This window comes from Carassius carassius, chromosome 2, assembly GCF_963082965.1.
Source record: "Carassius carassius chromosome 2, fCarCar2.1, whole genome shotgun sequence".
Taxonomy (NCBI): Eukaryota; Metazoa; Chordata; class Actinopteri; order Cypriniformes; family Cyprinidae; genus Carassius; species Carassius carassius.
The window spans coordinates 44,518,128-44,541,341 of NC_081756.1; the positions used below are offsets into that span (position 1 = coordinate 44,518,128).

General features: G+C 35.9%; 1 protein-coding gene across 6 annotated transcripts in view; it reads left to right on the plus strand.

Annotated features, from left to right (window-relative positions):
• LOC132110527 (myotubularin-related protein 13-like) overlaps positions 1 to 23,214 on the plus strand; it is a 158,445-nt gene that overhangs the window by 110,136 nt on the left and 25,095 nt on the right. For 5 of the 6 annotated variants that reach the window (XM_059517262.1, XM_059517219.1, XM_059517235.1 and 2 more), the window contains exons 17-23: positions 2,223 to 2,291; positions 15,127 to 15,297; positions 15,978 to 16,243; positions 19,189 to 19,361; positions 19,741 to 19,814; positions 20,635 to 20,830; positions 23,073 to 23,200. In XM_059517262.1, the coding sequence (XP_059373245.1) occupies positions 2,223 to 2,291; positions 15,127 to 15,297; positions 15,978 to 16,243; positions 19,189 to 19,361; positions 19,741 to 19,814; positions 20,635 to 20,830; positions 23,073 to 23,200 (1,077 nt within the window). The remainder of the gene's footprint in view (positions 1 to 2,222; positions 2,292 to 15,126; positions 15,298 to 15,977; positions 16,244 to 19,188; positions 19,362 to 19,740; positions 19,815 to 20,634; positions 20,831 to 23,072; positions 23,201 to 23,214) is intronic. The other variant, XM_059517227.1, reaches the window with a different exon arrangement.

The following is a 23,214-nucleotide window of genomic DNA, read 5'->3' on the forward strand; positions in this document are numbered from 1 at the left end:
AACGCAGAGGGAATCGCGGAATCCAGTCATAAAAACTGATTTTACAGTTTAATGCAGAATGGCACGGAATTTGCCAAATTTTGAATTAATTAATCAAGAATAGGTCATTGCACTTACATCAAATCACGATATGGACTAATATCTGTAAATATTAAGCTGGAACAGTCTATTTAAATATGAATCCTGCATGTTCTGAGTGTCTCTGGTAATAAATGTAGCAGAAGCGCAAGTTCCTTTATCACACAAACTGAAGCGCGCGTCCACCTGCCAACCATAAAAGTCCAGTTAAAGACTATTGTTCGGCAGAATGTACATAGCCTACTGCAAAAAAAAAAAATCACACATAATTTTTTAAAAGGTTTAATCACACAACATTTCTTCCATGTTTTATTTTTAATAGTAAATCCCCTTTGTTTACCGAAAAGCTAAGTTAATTTTTAATAATTAAAAGATAAATTAAATTAATGTTTTATGTGTTTAATGTTTAATGTGCATCTCAGAAAATGCTTTATTTAAAACCCCAACTGAATGGCACTTAAATGCACTTAATTCATCTGTCAATGTTATTATCATTGTTCACAGTACAAGTACAGACAGAGAAACAATGGGTAATAATTAAATGTTTATTTTTGATGTATGCATTGCATTCTATGCATTTAAAAAATTATTTTTTTTCTAAAGAAGGAAACTTAGTTGTTAATTTTAAGAAACCCAGGAGTCTTATTTTGTCTTGCATAATTAATATTGCACTTTAATTAAGCAAAAACACATTTTATCCGATTACTCGATTAATCGATGGAATTTTTGGGTAGAATACTCGATTACTAAAATATTCGATAGCTACAGCCCTAATTATTATTGATTATCGTGATGTTTTTGTCATCTTTTTTGGACTCTCATTCTGACGGCACCCTTTCACTGAAGAGGATCCACTAGTCAACAAATTTGAGAATTTTGAGAATTTCTCACTATAGGTAATCCTTTAAACCATATCTGGGGACCAGAATATCATAGAGACGCTTTTGATAGGGCTCTACTAACTTGGACCTGTAAACAAGAATTTAGCTTCATGATTAATTTTGCACAGACAAACACTACAAACGTTTTCTTCAGGAGAATGTAGTCTGAGGAGGATAAGGTCTCCCCACAGAATAATTGGGATAATTTGATGGTGAAGGATTACAGACTTTGCTCCAAGTTCATTCCAGTGATTTAATTGTGTACAGAAGCTTAGAATAATGGAATGTTCCAGAACCCCTGGCAAATGACACAATTCATTCTAAACATGTGAAAGAACTGAAAGAGAAATTCTGCATGCTGCACCATCCATGGGGGTCAGGAACGCAAGATCTATGCAGGAACTGATGTTTTAGATTTACCGCTGTCTTTACATTCCGATGTTTATGCCAGGATAGAGAACAGAGATGGGAACTGGGTTTTGTATAGAAATATAATCCTGGTGTTGCTTTCAGCAGCTTCTGTTTTATTTAAGACAATATAGAATGCATAAAAGTGACAAATCGTTGATAAATAAATGTACGGTCATTGTAGATAAAGCTTTTAACAGAGTGCCACATCATATACAACAAATCATGAATCTGGGAAAAATCTTTTCATGAAGCTATTAAAATCTTTTTTTTTTTTTCTTTAAAAGCAGAGTCATCTGGATTTTATTATTTCCAAGGTCCTAATAAACTATAATGTCAATCCAATTCCAGTTTATCTTTTTATGCAACAATTTTGATTCAATAGCTTAGTCCAGTTTAAATATGACAGTGCCATGTAAGTTAAGAATTTACAATATGAAATTGCTTCTAGATTGATAATTGAAACAGCCTGACAACTGGCTTTTCCAATTTACATGATTATATAACATATTAAAAGCATATGGATGAAAATGACTCAAAAGCATTGGAAACCAACTGAATGGAAGCCAACCCAAAAATAAAGTCCTTGGATGCAAAGCCAAAAATAAGCACCACGACTTTGTTTTTCCATATATAATAAATTTATCCATATTCATTAAGACAAAAATGTGATGCGTGGACATGCAACCAATACTATGGACATATCATCATGCTTTGTTAATAACTTTTATATAACATAGGAAAATAGCAAGTGATGTCATGTTTTTTGCACAATTGGCCAAAGTTTTTTTTTATCATCAGTTTATATTCTTCAGTGGTATCATCTAATATCTCCCTGTCTCTGTTTACTCGCAGGACTGCTCCAGCTCAGAGGAATACACTGTAGCCGCCGCCTTGCTGCCCCTGACAACGGCCTTCTACCGGGTAAGTAAGAGTTGAGCTCAGGCTGACAGGAGGCATACTGGCAGCTCTAGTTAATGGATCTTAATCACAACACATCAACATTGGCACCAGCGTTCATTAAAGCTGGAAGAGGGGAACAATTTCCACCTGTCTCCATCTGCTCAGTTTAACTCCTAAGGCAACGATATACTCAAGTGAAGTTGACGAGCTAACTGCTTAATCCGACCAAAATTAAGTTCGTTTGGAGTTCATTACAAGAGAATGAAGCACCTTGCCAGTGCAAACCAGGGCTCTGAACCGGTTCAAGGAACGAAAACGAAAACCGCAAACGAACGAAATTTTGACAGAAACAGAAACTAAATCAAATTTTATAGTTCCGAACAGAATCGAAAATTTTAAATGGCCATTAACCGATTAATAACGTTATTTTGAAATTAGCTGTCAATGAATCACGAATTCCATTAGTACAGCATATGCAAATGTGACGCTGAAGCCAGCGAGTGAAATGTCCGCTCAGCTGTGAACTCATCATAGGCAAGTTGCAACGGCAACGCACCGCACTTAGAGTTTATCTGAGTATAGTGTGAGATGAATTCAACAGATCACACATCTGCAGGACTTCTGTGTATGGAGAAAACTGAAAATCGAACCTATATAGGCTTACATTAAGAGGAATATAGGCATATACACTAAATATATTTCACTTAAATCATATTGACAGATTAACGAAACGAAAGAAAAAGTGTGCTAAATTACGGTTCATTGTGACACGTTCCAAAGTTTTCGGAAAGGAAAATGAAACTGCAAAGAGAAGAAGACTGCTCCGTTGTACAACATGTTGCGTTCAGAGTGACCGCGCCTCACTGTGCTGATAAAGCGGATTTGAAGGATGATGTTTTATGTAGATAAAAGTACAAACACTATATAATAAATAATATAAATTTGGCATCCAGATACGTCGGGAACATGGAAACATTTGGATTCGTGCCGGATGAGAGATGCAGGCATCAGCTTCAGCTTAAATTAATTTGTTTTTGGATTGACGTTTTTATAGCCTAAACTTGTTTTGTTTTCGAGAGAAACTAATAGCTGTTTTTATAATGTTTGTAAACATTTTGCTTTAGACTACAGGCATTTTAGCCTTCATTATTTCGTAAAGTAATAGGGCTAATAAAATGCAAATTAGGCAAATTATAGACACATAATATTGTTTTTAAAAAATAATGTTATTAACCAGTATTTTTTACGTTATTTTTATACGTTAAAATATCGATTCTGCTCGGAGTGAACCGATTGAATTTTCTTTTTGTTTTCAAGCCCTGGTGCAAACTTTCATCTTTCATTGATCCATGGCTATTATGCAATATATTCTCTGGTTAATTTCTTCTGTTCAGTCCGCTGAGGCTAGACATCCCCAAGTAAAACCATGAGCACACTGCAGAGCTGCTTTATAGTAGGGATCTAACTCCAGTTAAAAACAACACTGACATTGTTTTCTGTTAAACATTGTAAAGCCACTTGTTTTAATTGCATAACTGGTTCAACCATATCCACATTGCTATGATTAGATGCTTTCTAAACTGCTGCTTTCTCACCGCAGTCATTTTAATATGTTTATTTTGATATTGAGAGGAAAACTCATAGCACATATTTATATATTCATATAAACAACACTCTTAGAGGCTTGGCATTTTGCCTGATTTTAGGCTACACAATTTGTCCAAAATGTAAGTACATTTGTCTATAATAATAGGACTACTACCAATAATGACTTTTAATGTTAAAGGTAATATAAAAAAATGCTATTTTAATATTTCACTGTAGAAAAAAGTATTTAGGAAAAATAATAAAATGAATTTATTTTCAGAATACATCTGTAAAAATACAGTACTAATACAAGGAAAAATATTTGGTAGGATTTACTTTGAAATAATTTCACTCAGAAATTGCAGCATCAAGATGCTCACTAACAGAGACTCTAACATAGTTTCGCTGTGAGTATATTTAGGCTTTGTGATCCATTCCATTGAGGCCATCGCTGAAGGAAACCACTATGAAGCGTGACAGTAACTCTAGCCCAGTTCAGTTTCACTGTGGTGCAGGGAAAATGGGGGTTGTAAGGGCTGCAGGGATTTGGAGAGTGTCTGGCTTTCAACACTGATCCATCACATGCCCACATTATTGTTGTCATAGAGACAGACACAACTGACCGTGTTGCTTTTTAATGGTGAACTGCTCTGCGATTTTTCTGCAGTGACTCACAGTGTGCACAGAAGACATGTGATGTAATCAGATATCACATTGGTGACCCTAATGTTTGTTTCTGGGATAATAGCACTTGTCTAAGCCTTGCACACCTAACTCTAGCACTATACATTGTACATTTGCATGGTCAACGTAACCCAAACTCTTAGAGATAAGATTGTTTCTCCTACCCAGGAATGGGTTTAAATTCCTTTGGGATTGGAATGACCTGCTTGAAACTGTCACTCTAAAAATAACGGTTTGCAGTTTATCAGAAAGTACTGTCAGAAAGACAGCACTTGAAAAGAACTTGAATTGCATACTGGAAATAATTGTATATAATTCATACTATTGCATACTGGATAGGGCTGCATGATTTGGGTACAAAATACCTATGTATTATTTTTGGGTAAAAATACATTTTTATCAGAAAAAAAAGTTTTTTTAAGTTCAAGGTTTGCTGTGCTTATTTGCAAGGCTGCACAGTTTTGCGAAATATATCAATATGACTGTAATAATAATAATTATTATTATTAATTATTTATTTTATTGTTGTTGTTACTATTAAATATTAAACAGAATTGAAACTATTGTAAAAATTTCACTGTAGAAAAAAATGTGTATTTAGGAAAAATAATATGTTTTTTTTTTCTTTACTGTAAGATAAAAATTCAATAAAAATATGTAGTATTTACTTGAAACTATTTTCTTTCAGAAATTGTTAGCAAATTTCACATGTAATTGCAAAGCAGCAGCAGGTAACGTGAAATTTTTAAGTAAAAAAACTGAAATAGTGTTTTCTTGTTAAAACCTACTGCAACAACAAAATATATAATTATAGTTTTACAGTGTATTTGTCTTAATTTTTATTTTATCTACTGTATCTGTCTGTCTGTCTATCTATATGTCAACCTATCAACCTATCTATCCATCTATCTATCAATCTATCCATCTATATATCTATCATACATTCATTCATTCATTCTATTTTTAATTATGTCAAACTACCTAGCTCTTAATTTCGGCAGAAACCACAGAGTGCCTTTAAAGCTCCTCTTTTGGTTTCTAAGCACTTCTCATTAAAGGTTTGGTGAATTTTTTGGCATATGTTCTAATGCATATTAGAAGCGTCCCAAATTCACATTATGACCAAAACTTGCAGCCCCTGCAGAGATCATTCATGTGGAGCAGCATTTACTGTGAACTACACTGAAAAAACTGAATCATAAGTTGCACGCATGTAAAAGAACAAAATGTTGTGCTTCTCTCTTCAACACGCAGTTCATATTTAAGGAATAATTGAAGATGGTATCTTAAATTATTAAAAAATTATGCACACCTGAGGTGGTAGTCCAAATGACCTCAGATGCTCTTTTACTTTGAACACTGAATCATGAGCTGCACGTTGTGTAACACAAACTGTGCTGAATAGTCACTGGTTAAGTTTAATACTCAGTGTTCGTAGTTTGTTCACATGCAACTGAGCACCACTAATTAGTTGTAGAGATAAGTGATCCGAAATGTTTCCGCAGTCATTGTTCATTTGCATTGATGTGATGCACAAACTTCCACAAAACGTTTAGGAGAGCTGAAAATTCTGTGCATTGAGGAAAACAGTTCAAGTCATCTGAAAGCAATTTCTTCAAACCTTTTTCAGTTTCACATTTGCCATTTTTATGTAAGAGCCAATCCTGATTAAAGCATTACACTAAAATTAGATGACAGTCAGATTTGTGAAGCACTCAATCTTGCGATAAACAGCACATTCAACGAGAGAGATAAGTGAAACCTTGTTTGTTTTGCAGCACTCCAGGAGGAATGTCATTGATTGCACGCAAACCAAAGGCTACGTTATTTAAGGTCAACTCAACTATATTTCACGTATCACCCGAAATCAGTTTTAACACCAGCAAGATACTGTGCAGTTGCTTTAATCTGCATTCAGGGCTATCCTTAGATGATCCCTGTGTAGCACCACATTTAAACCCTCATGCATTTTTCCATGAGACTGTGATCCACATGCCCTCCGCTTCACTCCTAGTAGCCTTGTACTAAACCACACTACATGTCGTGTTATTGAGGTTCTCAGTGCAGGCTTGGCAGGAGATAAAGGCTTCCCGCTACTCTACTTAAGGATGACCCAACTGAAGTATGGACATTACCGCCGGCACACTAGAGCTCAGTGTAGCCTTTGCATACTTGAAGAGCAAGTGTGATCTCTTAAAAATAGCACAACTCTTCTCTACAAGCTGCATGATTCAAGATAACATTCATAGTGCAAACGGCTGAATATGAATTATCAATGAGTTATGCATCTGGGATAAGGATTTGTTTCAATCCCTAACCCTGAGTGACTGTGATACTTGTCTTAGCAAACACCTCTTTTTTTTTTACCTCTGGGCCAAGACTCGACCACAGTCAATACACTTCCCACAAAGATCCGCTCCATTTACAACTACCTCTTTGCCTTGATTTATCGCCTAAACCCTTTTCAGCATTGCAAATGAGGACTTTTACATAACCCGAAAAACTCTTAGCTCATTGTTCCTCTGCTTGAAAATGTTGTTATTCCATGGATACCTCTAAGTCACCTCAAAATGAGATTTTGTAGGACAAAAAAAACTAATTTTGCCATCTGGTGACACCTGATATGTTATTACGTTACTTGTGAGAAATCACGCGCACTCACACACGGTCAGTTTTGCCGTAGCAGGTGATCGGCATGCATCTCATTTAGCCTTTGAGTGCTGATTAATTCTCTTTCTTCTGGGAAGTGTTGAGCCTCCAGGCAGTTAATTGATCTTTCATAAGCAAGGTCATTGACATGCTGGGCAGTCATTCACAGATAATCACTCAAATAGAGCCTCCCTACTCACTGAAGAGTTAAAGATGAAATGTAAAGACAGTTTACATGTGTTGTGGTAGGGGATGTTCAATATGGACAAAATTAGGTCAGAGTCTGGCTTTCGTTATTTATTGAATTTGGGTAATTTCTCTTTGTTTAAACAGGTTTCGAGCATCAAATTATTTGTTTGTTACGAGTCACAATCGCATCCATTCAAAACACATTTTATGTTTAATAATCAGTTTGGAGCAGGATTTTAGGTCAGTGAGGTTTAAAAGTGGGTTTGGCTACCCTGCAAAATACCACCGTAATTTTGTACATACAGCTGTCAAAACATCCTGTCGCTCGTCATTTGTCACTTATGCACTTGTGCACATTAATAAAAACAGAATTTACAGTATAATGCAGAATGTCTCAGAATTCAGCACTTGTTAGATGAATAAATCAAAAGTGGGGCTGTACACTTAAATGCTGTATGTAAGTTTTTGACTCTACTAAAGCATAAAAATACATAATATGTTTGCAGATTTTTAAGAAACATGCTAAGTTAATGCTACAGTCAGTTATTCTCCTTTGAAAATGTGTGTTTTGGGCCGGAATGTCAATCTCTGTTTTGGTTTGTGAAATAGACACTGCCAGTTTACCCAATTGTATTTCGGAACCCTGAGTTGCCAGTTAGCCGAAAACACAGCATATTTAATTTCATTCTTCGTCAAGTGTGTTCTTTCCTGTTGGTATCATCAATCTGGCAACCTGTGTGTGTGTCAAGTCTGAGGAGGAGGGGCCAGGTGAAAAATACCCTCTCCAATATTTTAAATATGGACTGCAATACCTAGTTCAACCACTCGGTGTCAATCCTACATACAGCACCTTTAAAGGTCAAGCAGAAATCTGTTTTTGAAGAATGAAGTGTGAATGAGTTGCACAGTTTTGTCTTCTACACAAATACTCAAAAAATGTGAAGCCGCCTTTCCACTATCTGCGTCAAACGACAAGCGATAGACCGGAAATCATACAACCTACTATGTTTTTATTTGAGGGGTCATTTGTTTTGTGTGGATATATTCATACATTCATTATAGTCATTAAAGTCATTAATTTTACCATGGTGAATAAGCCGAGGGTAACAGTTGCTTCATGACCACTGTGAAAGCTCTGTGCAACTGCCGCTAATGGGAGAAATGCGACAATGGCGTCCAAATGTCAGAGACAGTGCAAAGGCAGCTTAACCCTTGCTGTTTTTTCAGCGCCTGCCATCTCACTTCATGAGGACATGGAAACATAAACTTCATCTCCAGAGCTGCTCTGAGAATCACATAATCAAATATGCAATTTACCATTTAAAAACTATTGTTATATCATATACACATAGACATTAATAGAGTAGGGTTTTACGACCACCTGTCAAAATAAATGTTTGGTTTGACTTGCATTTAATGATCTTATGACAAAAATAATAGTATTATTGCACCATAGAATGTACTTCTCAAACTAGTAGTAGTATTAATATATAGTGTTCCTGTGGCTCAAGTGGTAGAGCATTGCATTGGGTTCGATTCCCAGGGATCACATGTAAGGTAAAAAATATTAACCTCAAAGCTTTGGATAAAAGCGTCTGCTAATTTAATTTAACTTAACTTAACTTAACTTAACTTAATTTAATTTAATTTAATTTAATTTAATTTAATTTAATTTAATTTAATTTAATTTAATTTAATTTAATTTAATATTATAAAGCTTTATTTTTATAAGGATTGTTTTCATTTCAACAGAAAACCAATTTGTTTCCAAAGAAATTTTTTGATTGTTTTAAAAGATTAAATTAACGTGTTATATCTTCATTAGATTACCAGCGTTTTTGATGATAGATTTATAATAAATCATAAATCGTGAATTATTAAATTGTTTTATGAATTCAGTTGATTAGACATGCATTTTGATTATTAAAATTCAATAAAACCGTTAAAACTAAATCCAGAAAAATTTCAATGTAAAACACAGAATTTAGGGGCAATAAGATGCAATTTAGGGATATATAATTTCATGAATTTCATAGTGCCCTAAAATTTAATTTTGTTAAACTTTTAATAAATTGCAAATTTGTATGATTTCATGATTTCAATTAATTACACATGCCTTTTTTGTTTTTGTTTTTTTTGCAACAAATCAGTCCTGATCTGTAATTGTTCCATTATTTATATGTATGTATTTACATAAATGCAAGAATGAATTATACTCCTTCATGCCATCTTCAATCCTAGAAAGTAAGGCACCTTGAAAAACTTAAGATATGATGGCCCCTATAAACATATGCTCTATGTGTATGTTCTTGTACTTGTGAGAATATGAGAGGGCATCCACAAGTTGTTGTGCTTTACACTTTGCTCGGTTTGCTGGCTCATTGTGGCACTTCTCGGTCTGTTTGCATTTGAGTGACAATTCAATCTCAAAACCTTAACCCACTCTTGACTGAGATTGTCAGGTGCCATTGTTGCAGCGCTGTGAATTTATGTCTACTGTGAGGTCTAGAGAAGTTGTAGATCTTTCTGGAACTTGCTGTGTTCTGTATGTGCACCTGTATCATGTTTATGAGTTTATGACATTCTGTACCAGTGTAGTCTGTCCTGAGATGTTGATAGGACTGTTTAAAGATGCACTTCTCTGCTCGTTCTTTGCTCGTATTCTAATTTTTAAAACAGACTAACATAAAAAAAAAAAAAGTAACCGTACTTTACATACAAAATGTTTCCAGTCAATGTACGAGTACAGGTTTTCTGAAATGTTACATTTAAATGCGAGCATGATCTAATTAAGTATGCACTAATTTGCAGAAAAGTCTAGAACAAAGATATGAACATTGGATGAAGCCAGATTAAAAATTCTTATTCTATTTTTTTACTCAGAGAATTTTTAATATCTCTTTGTATCACTCCATAAATATGAAAATAGCCAGAAAATAACACACACACACACACATATATGTATATATATATACATATATGTGTGTGTGTGTGTGTGTGTATATATATAAAAAACAATTTTGAGGAATAAAATTTATAAAATCAGGCAAAATACATATGAACAAATACATCTGTAAAAATCTTACAAATCGTTAAAAAAAAAAAAACTTACAAAATACAAAAAAAAAAAATAAATTGGTGTAAGTGCTGCTGAAGTCAAGATTTTTAACTCATTGCAGGAGAATTTTTTTTTTTCCTTTAAAGATATGTGGGTCAAAGACGTTAAGATGTCCGCATCAAAAGAAATGTACAAAAGTGATTTTGTGTCCATAGAAAGCACATTAAATGTAAGTAAAATGTCTACTTTTAAGGTTTTGCTTTTAAGTATTTGGAGAATAAAATGTCAAAATTTGGTTGAAATAATGTTACATTGTCATTCAGTGTAACACTATTTATGAAAAAATTCAAATAACATGCTTATTCTGACGTGTACATATTAAAATATCTAAAAGAATAATGGAGCATACTAAATTTTATTGTGTTTTAAATTAGTAAAAAATTCTTACTGACAAATGGGCAAAACCTAGGATAGTGGCAAATGTTAAAAATGTAAGATTACAACTCATTAGTATTTGGGGTGAAAGTAATTAGTCTTTTAACATGTCATAAATATATTTTTGTTGTAAATATGCCTGACAAGATTGTTACACTGAATGACATTTTACTGGGTGTCTTCTGTAAATCAGGGGGAAATGTATGATATTTATTTTTTGGGGGGGTAGGGGTAGGGACTACAACAGTTTAAAGCAGTATTACACTTTTTTTATGCTTAAACACTTTCATCTTTGACCCATTTATTGTTATTTAAATCCACAGACAATATAAAGTCCTATAAAAGAAACAATTAGGCCTTATAGTGTATTTTGGATGCTTTCATTTAGTCTGAAAAAAAAACCTTAAAAAAAAAAAATTCTCAAATTTGAAAGACGTTTGACAAAACTGTGTTTTTGCCTGTGGTGTCTCACCTTAGCAAACCCAAAAATATATACATTAAAATATAGCTCTATATATGGCATATGACAACAATTGTGCATTGAAACCTCCACGAATGTCTTTGGCACTATCTACAGCAGGCAAGTGTTTCAGCCACAGTTCAGCAGATTTTGGGCTGTTTGTTGTTCTCGAGGCATTACATTAACTTCTTGTCAATCCACGAGCTAGCATAACCCCTCCATGGTTCTCTCTGACCATAGCTTGACCCTTCCAATGTTTACTTTGCATTGTGGGACATGATTACAGCATGTCCTGCATACCGATGGACCAGACGGCTTTGTTTGTCCAACCATTTAACATTTGGCCCTGATGTTCTTTGTTGCTTTTCTTGTTTGACATAAATCATAATTATAAATGTGCTGTTTAATCTTAAATGTCTTTTAGCTCACATAGGCATGAATATTTTATGTCATTTACGACATAATGCATTTAAACCGTGCTGTTTTGATTTCTTCCTGGCTCTGCAAATGGAATGTCTCTTAGAATTAAGTAAGCAGGGATTTGTTCCATAATGTTCGTAAATCATTACCCAGTGCTGTTCAGAGATCACAATGAGATAATTTTATTCTGGCACAAATCACGCATTTACTTTTCATCCCTATTGGTGATCCCTAAAACAGTTTGTGATGGTTTTCTAGTTGATCAGCTGCACTACCAATTGGGGCTTTCTTGGTCAAGGTGGTGGGAGCTAATAGGCTACCTTGGACCAAATACAAACCAGTCACCATGTTCTTAAACAAAGTTACCAATAGGAGTGCAGACACAAGGTCGCATGATCCTCCACCTGATTCATTAGTATGTAAAAGTTGAGCAGAAACTCCTTCTGGTAGCCAACAGTATTTAGAAGAATCTGCTCATTCCAGGCGTCAGTTTTCTCCACACATCTCCTGGCCACAGTTAAACACTTTCACAAAGTCTGATCAAAAATATTCCCACCTGCAATGCAACATTTTGACATGTGCCCGCAACATATCTCTCTCTCCTGTTGTCAAGGCTGTAAAGTTGGAAGAGGTCAAACTGACCCCCTCACATCTGTTGTTGGAGAACCAGCAAATCTACATGCATCCACCCCCTATCTGCTGTCAGTCAGATGGTGCACAACCATGTTGAAGACAAATAATATTCATCTGGCATTGCGTTCCTGGTCCGCATACTACAATAACAACTGCACTGTTTCTCCTGCTGCATTTCTTGCCACTTTTTCCACTCAGCTCTATCTGTATGTCAGCCTTGACGAAATGGGGTCTAGACAGCCTCAGAATATCTGCAAACTCTCAAAGCTTCAACCAGGCCAGCTTTAGCTATCTCTACAAGAATTATGGATAAACTGAATTTATCAGCACAGCTTGACACAGACAAGTCGGTATTATAGGGTCTCCCAGTGTTGAAATACATATTAGAATTTTTCAACTACACGGGGAAAGATAAACTGCCCAAGCAAACCTTCACATTAATGTTTTTGCTGGTAATTTCACAGTGATAGAGAGTGGGAAAGTTAATGTATGTCATAATGAAACCGCCTTTAGATATACAGTGATTATACATGATTGGGTTTGGATTTACTGAAACGGCAAAAGGAGCTTCCCAAGATCCTCTACTTTAGACAGATTGCTTTCAGAGGTTGTGTCCCAATTTGCTGTCGTTCAATGTATCGTAAATACACTGAACAAAATTATAAACGCAACACTTTTGTTTTTGCCCCCATTTTTCATGAGATGAACTCAAAGATCTAAGATTTTTTATATGTACACAAAAGGCACATTTCTCTCAATTATTGTTCCCAAATCTGTCTAAATCTGTGTTAGTGAGCACCTCTCCTTTGCCGAGATAATCCATCCACCTCACAGGTGTGGCATATCAAGATGCTGATTAGACGGCATGATAATTGCACAGGTGATCCTTAGGCCTGCCAAAAAAAGGCACCACTAAAATTTGCAGTTTTATCACACAGCACAATGCCACAGATGTTGCAAGTTTTGAGGGAGCTTGCAGTTGGCATGCTGACTTCAGGAATGTCCACCAGAGCTGTTGCCCGTGAATTGAATGTTAATTTCTCTACCATAAGCCATCTCCAAAGTCGTTTCAGAGAATTTGGCAGTACCGTATTTTTCGGACTATAAGTCGCAACTGAGTATAAGTCGCATCAGTCCAAAAATACATCATGATGAGGAAAAAAACATATATAAGTCGCACTGGTGAGCAGTTTGCTGATGTCAACGTTGTGGATAGAGTGGCCCATGGTGGCAGTGGGGTTATGGTATGGGCAGGTGTATGTTATGGACATCGAACACAGGTGCATTTTAATGATGGCATTTTGAATGCAGCGATACCGTGACGACATCCTGAGGCCCATTGTTGTGCCATTCATCCACGACTATCACCTCATGTTGCAGCATGATAATGCACGGCCCCATGTTGCAAGGATCTGTACACGATTCCTGTAAGCTGAAAACATTCCAGTTCTTGCATGGCCAGCATACTCCCCTTACATGTCACCCATTGAGCATGTTTGGAATGCTCTGGATCGGCGTATGAACAGCGTGTTCCAGTTCCTGCCAATATCCAGCAACTTCGCACAACCATTGAAGAGGAGTGGACCAACATTTCGCAGGCCACAATCAACAACCTGATCAACTCTATGCGAAGGAGATGTGTTGCACTGTGTGAGGCAAATATTGGTCACACCAGATACTGGCTGGTCTTCTGGTCGTCTGACCAGTCAGAACCCCCCCAATACAATAAAACTGCACATTTTAGAGTGGCCTTTTATTGCGGCCAGCCTAAGGCACACCTGTGCAATAATCATGCTGTCTAATCAGCTTATTGATATGATATGATTTTTTCAATGTTTGTGATTTGAGGTGAAATGAATGACAGAGATGATGCTGGACAGGGATGCAAAAAGTTTTTTTATTTAGTACACCCCAACCATGTAAAAACTGTATGCTAAGACGCTTTGATGGTGTACTATTTCAAATGGATCCATGTATTCTTGTTCATATAACATTAATTACAACCTGTTGCGATATGGAAAAGGAAGTTCTGATGGTTCTCTTAAGACAGTGTTTAAAAATAGCAAAGAAATTCTATTACTCCTAATTTTTCTCTTTTCTTCTGTCCATCTGTTGTTTCATTTGTGATTGCGGTTTGGTTAGCTGTAGGGAAACTTAAGTACCAAAGACAGTTTGTCATAACTTATGTTCAGGAGTTTTAAGAAGACGACGTTAGATGGTAATTTCATCAGCGGTATGAGCTGTACAGACCAATGGGAAGTGAGAAAAACGTTATGCATGGTGTGTGATCACCTAAGTTCTACATCCATATGTGCAAATACAATAAATACAGCCTTCATAGCTTTAGCAGATGTCCTTTAGAGTTGGGCCACAGGTGATCTGGTTTGCTCTGGATTGCTCTGGAAAGCACAGAATAACACTAGGGTCATGTTTTCAAAGTCTTGCTTTGCAATCTCTCTCAATGAGGCCTACTGTATGTGTTGAGAACATTATGACCACTAAAAATGACGGATTGCTCCTAAAACCATTGGCAACATTGTGTTACTTTCCTGTTTTCACCATGCTTTTTAATGGACTCATTTACAAGCTCAGTACAGCCCAGTTGGTTTCATGAGCTGTGAGGACCCCAGCTCGGCTGACTTGACCTATTATAAAGACAGTAGCAGGCACTGTTTATCTTAGCAGGCTGCCAGAGTTTGGTTCACATTTCGTTGTCCGCTGATCCATCTTCTTACTTACAGAAACTAGCAGCTGGAGTGGACCAGTTCGCCTACACCTGCGTACAAGACCATCCCATCTGGACCAGTCAGCAGTTCTGGGAGGCCACCTTCTACTCTGAGGTGCAAAACCAGATCAGAGCACTTTACCTCACCACCCCTGAGGAGAAACAACTCATCGCTGCCAAAATCAAGGTAAAGTATTGAAGTCAACTTTTTTTTTACTTGTTGACTAATCCTTCAATCTTTGAAATGTAATTTCTTTTTAATTATAAATTTTACCTTAAAATTTCAGGTAATTTGACCTTTTATGACAAGACGAGAAGGTTAGATCAGGTTTAGGTCATATGGTGCAACCCTGATATTTATGTATTATAATTGGTCAGTTTACTTAATACGCTTACCTTGAAAAATATTGATGAAAATAACATTTCTGAAAACAATTAAGATGTTTTACTCAGGTATTTTTATTTGTTGGTTACACCACATGACCCTTAGTAAATTGTCTGTCAAAAAAAAAAAACCCTTCAAAGCCAACATGAACACAATATTACATTTTTAGGAATTGGCACTTTTCAAACTAGATTTTTATCAGATTTTTACTAGATTTAAACAGTTATGTTTATAAGCAATAACAAGATAATACATACAATAAATCTCACTAGGAGTAAGGCTTTTAAACTAAAGCTGGTGTTCCTTGTTTGTTTATGAGCACATTTTGTAGTAGCTTTGTGAGTTTGGTTGTTGTTCAAGTCAGACAAAATGTGGTTGGTTTTGTTAGAGATTGGCACAGACCCTAGCAAGAATTGACTCTGGCACCAATTCAGTAGAAAAGGGATATTATTTAACCCTGTTTCCCATCTCTTTGTCATAAGGAACAGAGCACACTGTCCACAGCATCCAGTGAGTCAGAACGAACTGCTATGGACCTCGCAGCAGAGCAGTTGCATACTTGGCCCAGTCTGAGCAAAGAGAAGCAGCAGGAGCTGGTGAAGAACGAGGAGAGCACAGTGTTCAGCCAGGCCATCCACTATGCCAGCCTGATGGTCTACCTGCTCGTACCGCTGGATACCAGCAAAAACAAGCTGCTGCGCTCCACACCTGCAACTGACTGGGACAGCAACAGCATCCTCACGAACAGGCAAGAGACTACAATGCTTTGCAGAATGTGTATTTACAGTTACATTTATGCATTTGGCAAAGTGACTTGCTGCATTCAAGGTACACATTTTTTATCAATTTTGCTTTCCTTTGAAATTGAACTCATGATCTTGGCATTGTTAGTGCCATATCCTACTGCTTAATTCTTTTAAAAATAAAAACAAAGTATAATAATACCTAACTTTTAAGTTCATAAGCAATGGAACCTGCAAGCACATTTGCCTTACAGTTGACCTCTCCCTGCAAATGATTAAAATATCTTCCACATTTTCTCAACATAAAATCCCCTAAGTTAATGGGTCATTGTGTTGTGAATATAAAGTTAGAGCGAAAGGCATAAATTAGGAAATATGTGTTTCATGTCCAAATCACTACATCAAACCACCCAGACACTGATTAATGAAGGTCATCGCTCAAAATTCTCTGTGCGATCAAGGTGAACGCACATAGAGGTCAGTAATCGTGTATGACGGAGATTCAGTAAAGTTTAAAGATGCAGCAGCCCAGGTGTCAAGTTTACAAGGATTGAAAAAAAATAAGTCATTGCTCAAAAGGAAAAACATTTTGTGCTCAAATAAGATCTAAAATCTGGGTAAATGAATGCTGCCCCCAGGTCATAAACACAATAAATGCAGTCAAATATGGGGATTGTAGCATCATGCTATGAGAATGTGAATTGTTTAAAGTTATAGTGCATACTATTAAGTAAAAGTCCTAGGCTTTGTAAACGTTAAATACTCTATTTATTTATTTTTTCGCAATTAAAAAACTTAGCCTTACAGTATAAATCATTATGTTTATTTGGATCTGGCTGTCTTATGCAGTCCCTGGAGAAACTGGAATCAATTACTGCTTTAACAGTGGAGTTTGTGAAAGAAAATTTTGTGGCACTATTTGAGAATTGTTGAACCACATTCATTTGACTGGCTTGGAGCTAAGCTGAGCAGAAGAGTTGCCCGAGATAATTCTGCAAAAGGTTGTTCTTAAAATGATGATATGCTTATGCAAACAGCATATTTCAAGCACAAAGTGCTTTATAACATTACATAATCATTTGAAAGTGATTAAAATCAGTTGTGATTAAAAGCAGTGCTTTGAAATAAAAATGTCACAGAGAAGCAAAATTTTAATGTGTCAGTTGTAGTCCTGTAAAGTGAGAGAATTGGCTACGGTTTTAAACACTTTTGCAGGTCGCTGGTGCTCCAGTACATCTGGCATACATCAGATCAGTTCAAATGGAAAAGGCGCACAGCAGGGGCTGACAGTTGTCCTTTCACCTTGGTTACGAAACACGCTTTCCAAATAAATCAGCTTCATTGTTTCTTAACATCTTCAACAGAAAATCGTACAGATGGTTCAGTCAGTGAGCAAGAACGCAAGTAGAAGTAGCCCGGTGTATTTCCTCCAGAGTCATATCTAGTTATACACCACATCCTTCTCAGCCCCTCCGGTAGCCTGAATGCTGCTCTGCTTCAGCAGAACGATGAAATTAGTTGGCTGTTTGTGGAGGGAGCACTCTGCCATAACCAAAAAAAGATGGAGGGATGGGGACGTAGAGCTTTGTAGTAATATTAATAATATGTGTTAGTTTTGGGAGGCTTCGTAGTCAAAATGGATGATGTTCAGCCAAATGCATGTCTCCAGAGTTGATCTTTCCCTCCTCTTGTCCTTTTCTCTTCCTCTGAAAGATTTCAAGGCCAATAACGACACACTGAGAGTTTTAAGTGCTTGTCTCAGATGACACACGTTTTCTTTTTCCTCTTTATTTTTAATTAGTGGTGTTTGATATGGCAAGCATATCATTATACTATCACTTGCACCTAGGATTAGGACATTTTGTAAATGACTTCTCAAATGATGTCTGTTGTTGAGAAGTATCCAATTACTTTTCTAAGCGATCAGACTTATGATTTTCACCTGCCAGACAATAAAATAGGAAAAACCCTTTAAGGCAGCAGTTTCCAAACTTGTTTTGTCAGCCAAACTGCTGAGACGTAACATAACAAAATTTAATTAAAGTACCCCGAGATTATAATTTTCTATTTAGCAACACATTGGCACTTTCACTGTACCTTGAAAAAATATACTTAACACTATTCATTGCTTAGTAGTAATAGAGGTAATGCTGAACTGTAATTGTCAAAATAAAAATATATTTCTGTTGTACATTGCAATTGTAAAGTGTAATAAAAATATTTGATTACTATAATAATGAAATGTAAACTAAACAGTTGCATTAGATTTTTACTCCGCTAAATCATGATAATTGCGCAGCCCCTTGTTTATTTTAAGTTACTGTATGTGTGCAATCCTACACTCAGACCGTGACCTACACTCATCACTGTGCTTGATGAAAATCTCATCACGATTGTACGAGAGCTGGTGCTGAACTTGGGTAAGGGATAGATACTTTTGGCTTTAGGAAGAACCATAGATTTAAGGGTTTTGACTCAGAACACCCTTGGAATCAAATAGCAATGTGTGGGCAATATGTAATTATCTCCTACAAGACTTTTTAAAGAAAAGTAGTTCTTCTGCAAAAGTTGCTTTGATTTGAGAAAATCTGCACTGCCTAGTTTTACTATAGGCTTGATTTATTTTCTGCCTGAAATGTCAGGAGCTTTTTCTCACTTTATATTTGTAAACAGTTAGGGAATTACATTGCTTTTCCACCAGCACAGTGTGCACTAAGGCCATGAGATATCAGAGCCGTCCGCTTCCTAACAGTGGTATTTCAGACCAATTGTGTGCAACAGACTAAACAAGACATTGAGTTGTGATGGGTCAGTAAACTAAAGTAGCAGAGGGTCATCAAAGCCTCTTTAAATAGCTTTGTGTTATTTTAAGAATATTGAGAATAACATTGCTTTTGTTGGTTGTGTTGTGTTAAAATCTGCAATATAATTTGTGTCGTGCATTAAACAGTATTGCTGGGAGTGTGGCTGAGAGCTTTGACGCTGAGAGCGGATTTGAAGACTCTGAGACCAGTGATGTTGCCAACTCTGTGGGGAGGTTCATCTCTCGTTTCATTGACAAAGTGTGCACAGAGAGTGGAGTGACACAGGATCACATCAAGAGTCTGCATAGTATGATTCCAGGTAAAACACTGCAAAAAAAACTCATAGCATTTAAACTTTTATTGCAGCAGTCTGTACATTGACGTAAACGTCAATTAAGATTGTACTATAGGTTCAAATGTATATAAATGTACTAGAGAAAGTGTATATTTTCAAAGGTTGTAAGTGCCCATCATTTTTACTAGTTGATGTCAATGGTCCTCTTGTGAGAATTTAATGTATTGCTGGTCAAAACTGCATGGAAAATAATTAAATTCAGAGTAGTTATACAGTAGATGGATTTTGGTGTCACACTCTAAGCGACAATTAAAGATATTAGGTGGTTTTGAAACTGAAATGCATAGTATTGTGACCCGGTTCACAAAGTTTCCTGTATCATGGTATTTATCGGTTTCTTCAGGTCTTGTGGCAATGCAGATGGAGACTCTAGAGGCAGTTCATAAAGAAAGCAGAAGACTGCCTCCCATTCAGAAGGTAAGAACTGAATGCTTCCCTACTAACTGTACAGTTGTTCATAAGATGATGTTTTTTTTTTAAAGATATACATTTGGAACCATTTTAGTAATAAATCTTTTAAGGTATAAATTAAATATATAAAACATTAAAATGTATTAGTATTACACCAAAATAGTATTGTTTATGTAAACTCTGCCTGACTTTAGTATAAAACTGTTTGGTTGAAGAGGGAATACTGGGCTGGATAAATTCCTGGTTTCTGCAGAGGACCAAGTTTGTTTTTCGGAAGAAGAAACCACGGTAGATTGTTTATTAGTGTACAAATCCAGGGAAGTAACTGATGGAGATCCCAACTGGCATCCCCAGTGTGAGGTGGACTGTTCTTCTAATACAGCAGATTTCCACAAAACATATACTTGGTGTAGTTCTCTATTTTTTTTTAAGTCGGCTCTGTTTCGGTTCTTGTCACCCTTCTGAATCCAACTAATGAGCTAGATAATGACACCAGGACGGGGCCAGGAAAGAACACGCAGCCTGGACAGTGTCAAAATTGATGGGTTGTGTCTCTGGTGGTAAACAGACGAGGCTTGAATGTGATTGCTGTGCCTGAAACTAAACCTAATAAATAATGCTTACTCTGTTATTAAGGCAATCGTTTGTTGTCTGTCAAAAAGCAGACCACAAAGACTTGGCTTTTTTATGGTACAAACTGAATAACAGTGTAATCTTATATTTCTGTTTAGAGGAAATGTTGTGAACATAATCATCTATGTAGCACAGCATTTGCTCCTGGTCTTCAGCTGACGAAGATTTTTTTAATGACAATTATTTTCTGCAGCCCAAGATCCTGCGGCCTGCCCTGTTGCCTGGAGAGGAGCTGGTGTCCGAGGGGCTACGGGTGGTCTTAGACCCAGATGGTCGAGAGGAGACCACCGGCGGCCTTCTGGGAGGACCACACATTTTGCCAGCAGAGGGAGCACTCTTTATCACCACTTATCGTATCGTTTTCAAGGGCACTCCTCACGACCCACTAGGTAAATACAATGTTGTGACTTTCTGGAATTCCTTCTTGGGTTTTGTGACCTGTTTTCCCAAATATCAGAATAATTGCAAATGTTAACAGTTCCGTTAACAAGTAATTATTATTAATTAACGTTTTAGACAAAATATTGACTGCTGAAAATAGGTTCAAACAAAGATTACAGCAGAGCATTCATGCATCTTTGAGAAACCCACACCCGTGTTTCGTTACTAAATGATTCAGCTTTTTTAAAACTAATCGGGTGAGTCAATGATTCAATGACCCATTCGTAAAGCATGTTATTTGCTTTTTATCCGCTCTTTAAACACACTGGTTGTAGTGACTCAATTATAAACAGTTTCTTGTCACCACCTACCAGTTCCAACATTTCATATTTGTATATAAAAAAAATAATAATTAATTAAACCATTAATCTCAGAACATTATTTATTCAATAATTTTCCAATGTAAATGCATAAGGGATGTAACAATTCACTCATCTCAGGATTCGAATCACAAATTTAGATTTCACAATTTTCTCACTATTTTATTTTTTTACAAAATGAGATTGAAGACATTATACAGTAAATGAAAAGGTGTGGTTTTATTAGGCTTTTGCTGCACATTTCTTTGTAATATTTAAATATAGCAAGGCTAAGTCAAACAAGTTACACAACTAAAAGAAATCTCTTAACATGAACAAACTAAGGCTTTGTCTGTGCTCTTTCCATTTAAAATTAGAGGCAACCACTGGATTTTAATCATGATCCAAAACAAAGACATAGCATACATGTAAACTTTTCTACAGATAATTTCTTCTCGGAGATACATTCATTTAAACTCCTACTCTTATTGTATCACAAATTTGTTTGGCATCTCAACCAATTTGAATCTTCACATATTTAAATCGATTTTAGACCGGCTCGTGGTTAATTGTTACATCCCTAAAATGCATTCAAGCTACCTCTGAGCTTCATTAAACATCCAGTGTAAAAGCACCTAAATGCCACTTGATGCAGCTTCTGTTTCCTCTGCAGTGGATTTTGTTGATACTTGATTTTGTTTAAATGATAACATCCATGTAGTGTCTTATTATTCTAAATTAATTTACTGATGAAAGATGACATATATTTGATAAGGTTAGGGGGAAAAATGATTTATAAAATCATGGAAATCAATTTAAGGGGGCTATTATTATGTTTATTTAATAATCTTAATAAATGTAAGAGCTGATAAAACACTGATGAGATCATGTATTTAGAATAAATTAAATGTACACCAAAAAAAAAAAAAAAAAAAGTAAAATGTTTCCTTAGACAAGTAAATGATGAATTTGCTTGTCCAAATAATAAGCACATAAGCTAGGCTTAATGCCAAGCCCTGCATAAAGTGCATCTCATACATTTAGTGCGTGCATGAAGTTTTGGTTACCTAGACTTTTAGTGGAGGAACAAAAACCTCTCAGGTGTCATAAAAAATGTCTTAGTTTTTCTTAATTAACCAAAGTATTTTGGGCTTGTAACAGCATAAGTAAATTATGAAATAATTTAAATTTTTAAAGAACTATCCATTTAACAATGCTCAGGCCATACGTGTGTTTATGCACATTCAAACTTGCCGCTACAAGCCACATCACATAATATTTGTGACCCTGGACCACAAAAACAGTCTTAAGTCGCTGGGTTATATTTTTAGCAATAGGCAAAAAAACATTGTAAGGTTCAAAATTAAAGATTTTTCTTTCATTCTTTCAGTAAAGATCATGTTCCATAGAGATATTTTGTAAATTTCATACAGTAAATATATCAAAACTTAGTTTTTGATTAGTAATATGCATTGCTAAGAATTAATTTGGACAACTTTAAAGGTGATTTTCTCAGTATTTAGTTTTTTTTTTGCACCTCAGATTCCAGATTTTCAAATAGTTGTATCTCGGCCATATATTGCCCGATCCTAATAAACCATACATCAATGGAAGGCTTATTTATTCAGCTTTAGAAGATGTATATATCTCATTTTCGAGAAATTTATACTTAAGACTGGTTTTGTGGTCCTGCGTCACATTTGACCTCAAACCAAGTTTGTACTAAATGCATTTGTATCTTTTTAATTGAATTCATATGGGTTTGGAACAACATTGCGTGAGTAGGTGGTGAAATACCTTTGTTTGAAAGAGGTTGAGAGTTGACTTCTATATTTAGATAGTTTTACCCTGCTGTATTCATGTGTTTATGTTCATGTCTGTGTGTGCGCAGTTGGCGAACAGGCCGTGATCAGGAGTTTTCCAGTATCCACTCTGACTAAGGAGAAGAAGATCACCATTCAGAACCAGCTACAGCAAAACATGCGGGAGGGGCTTCAGCTGAGATCTGCCTCTTTCCAGGTACTGGTACACAA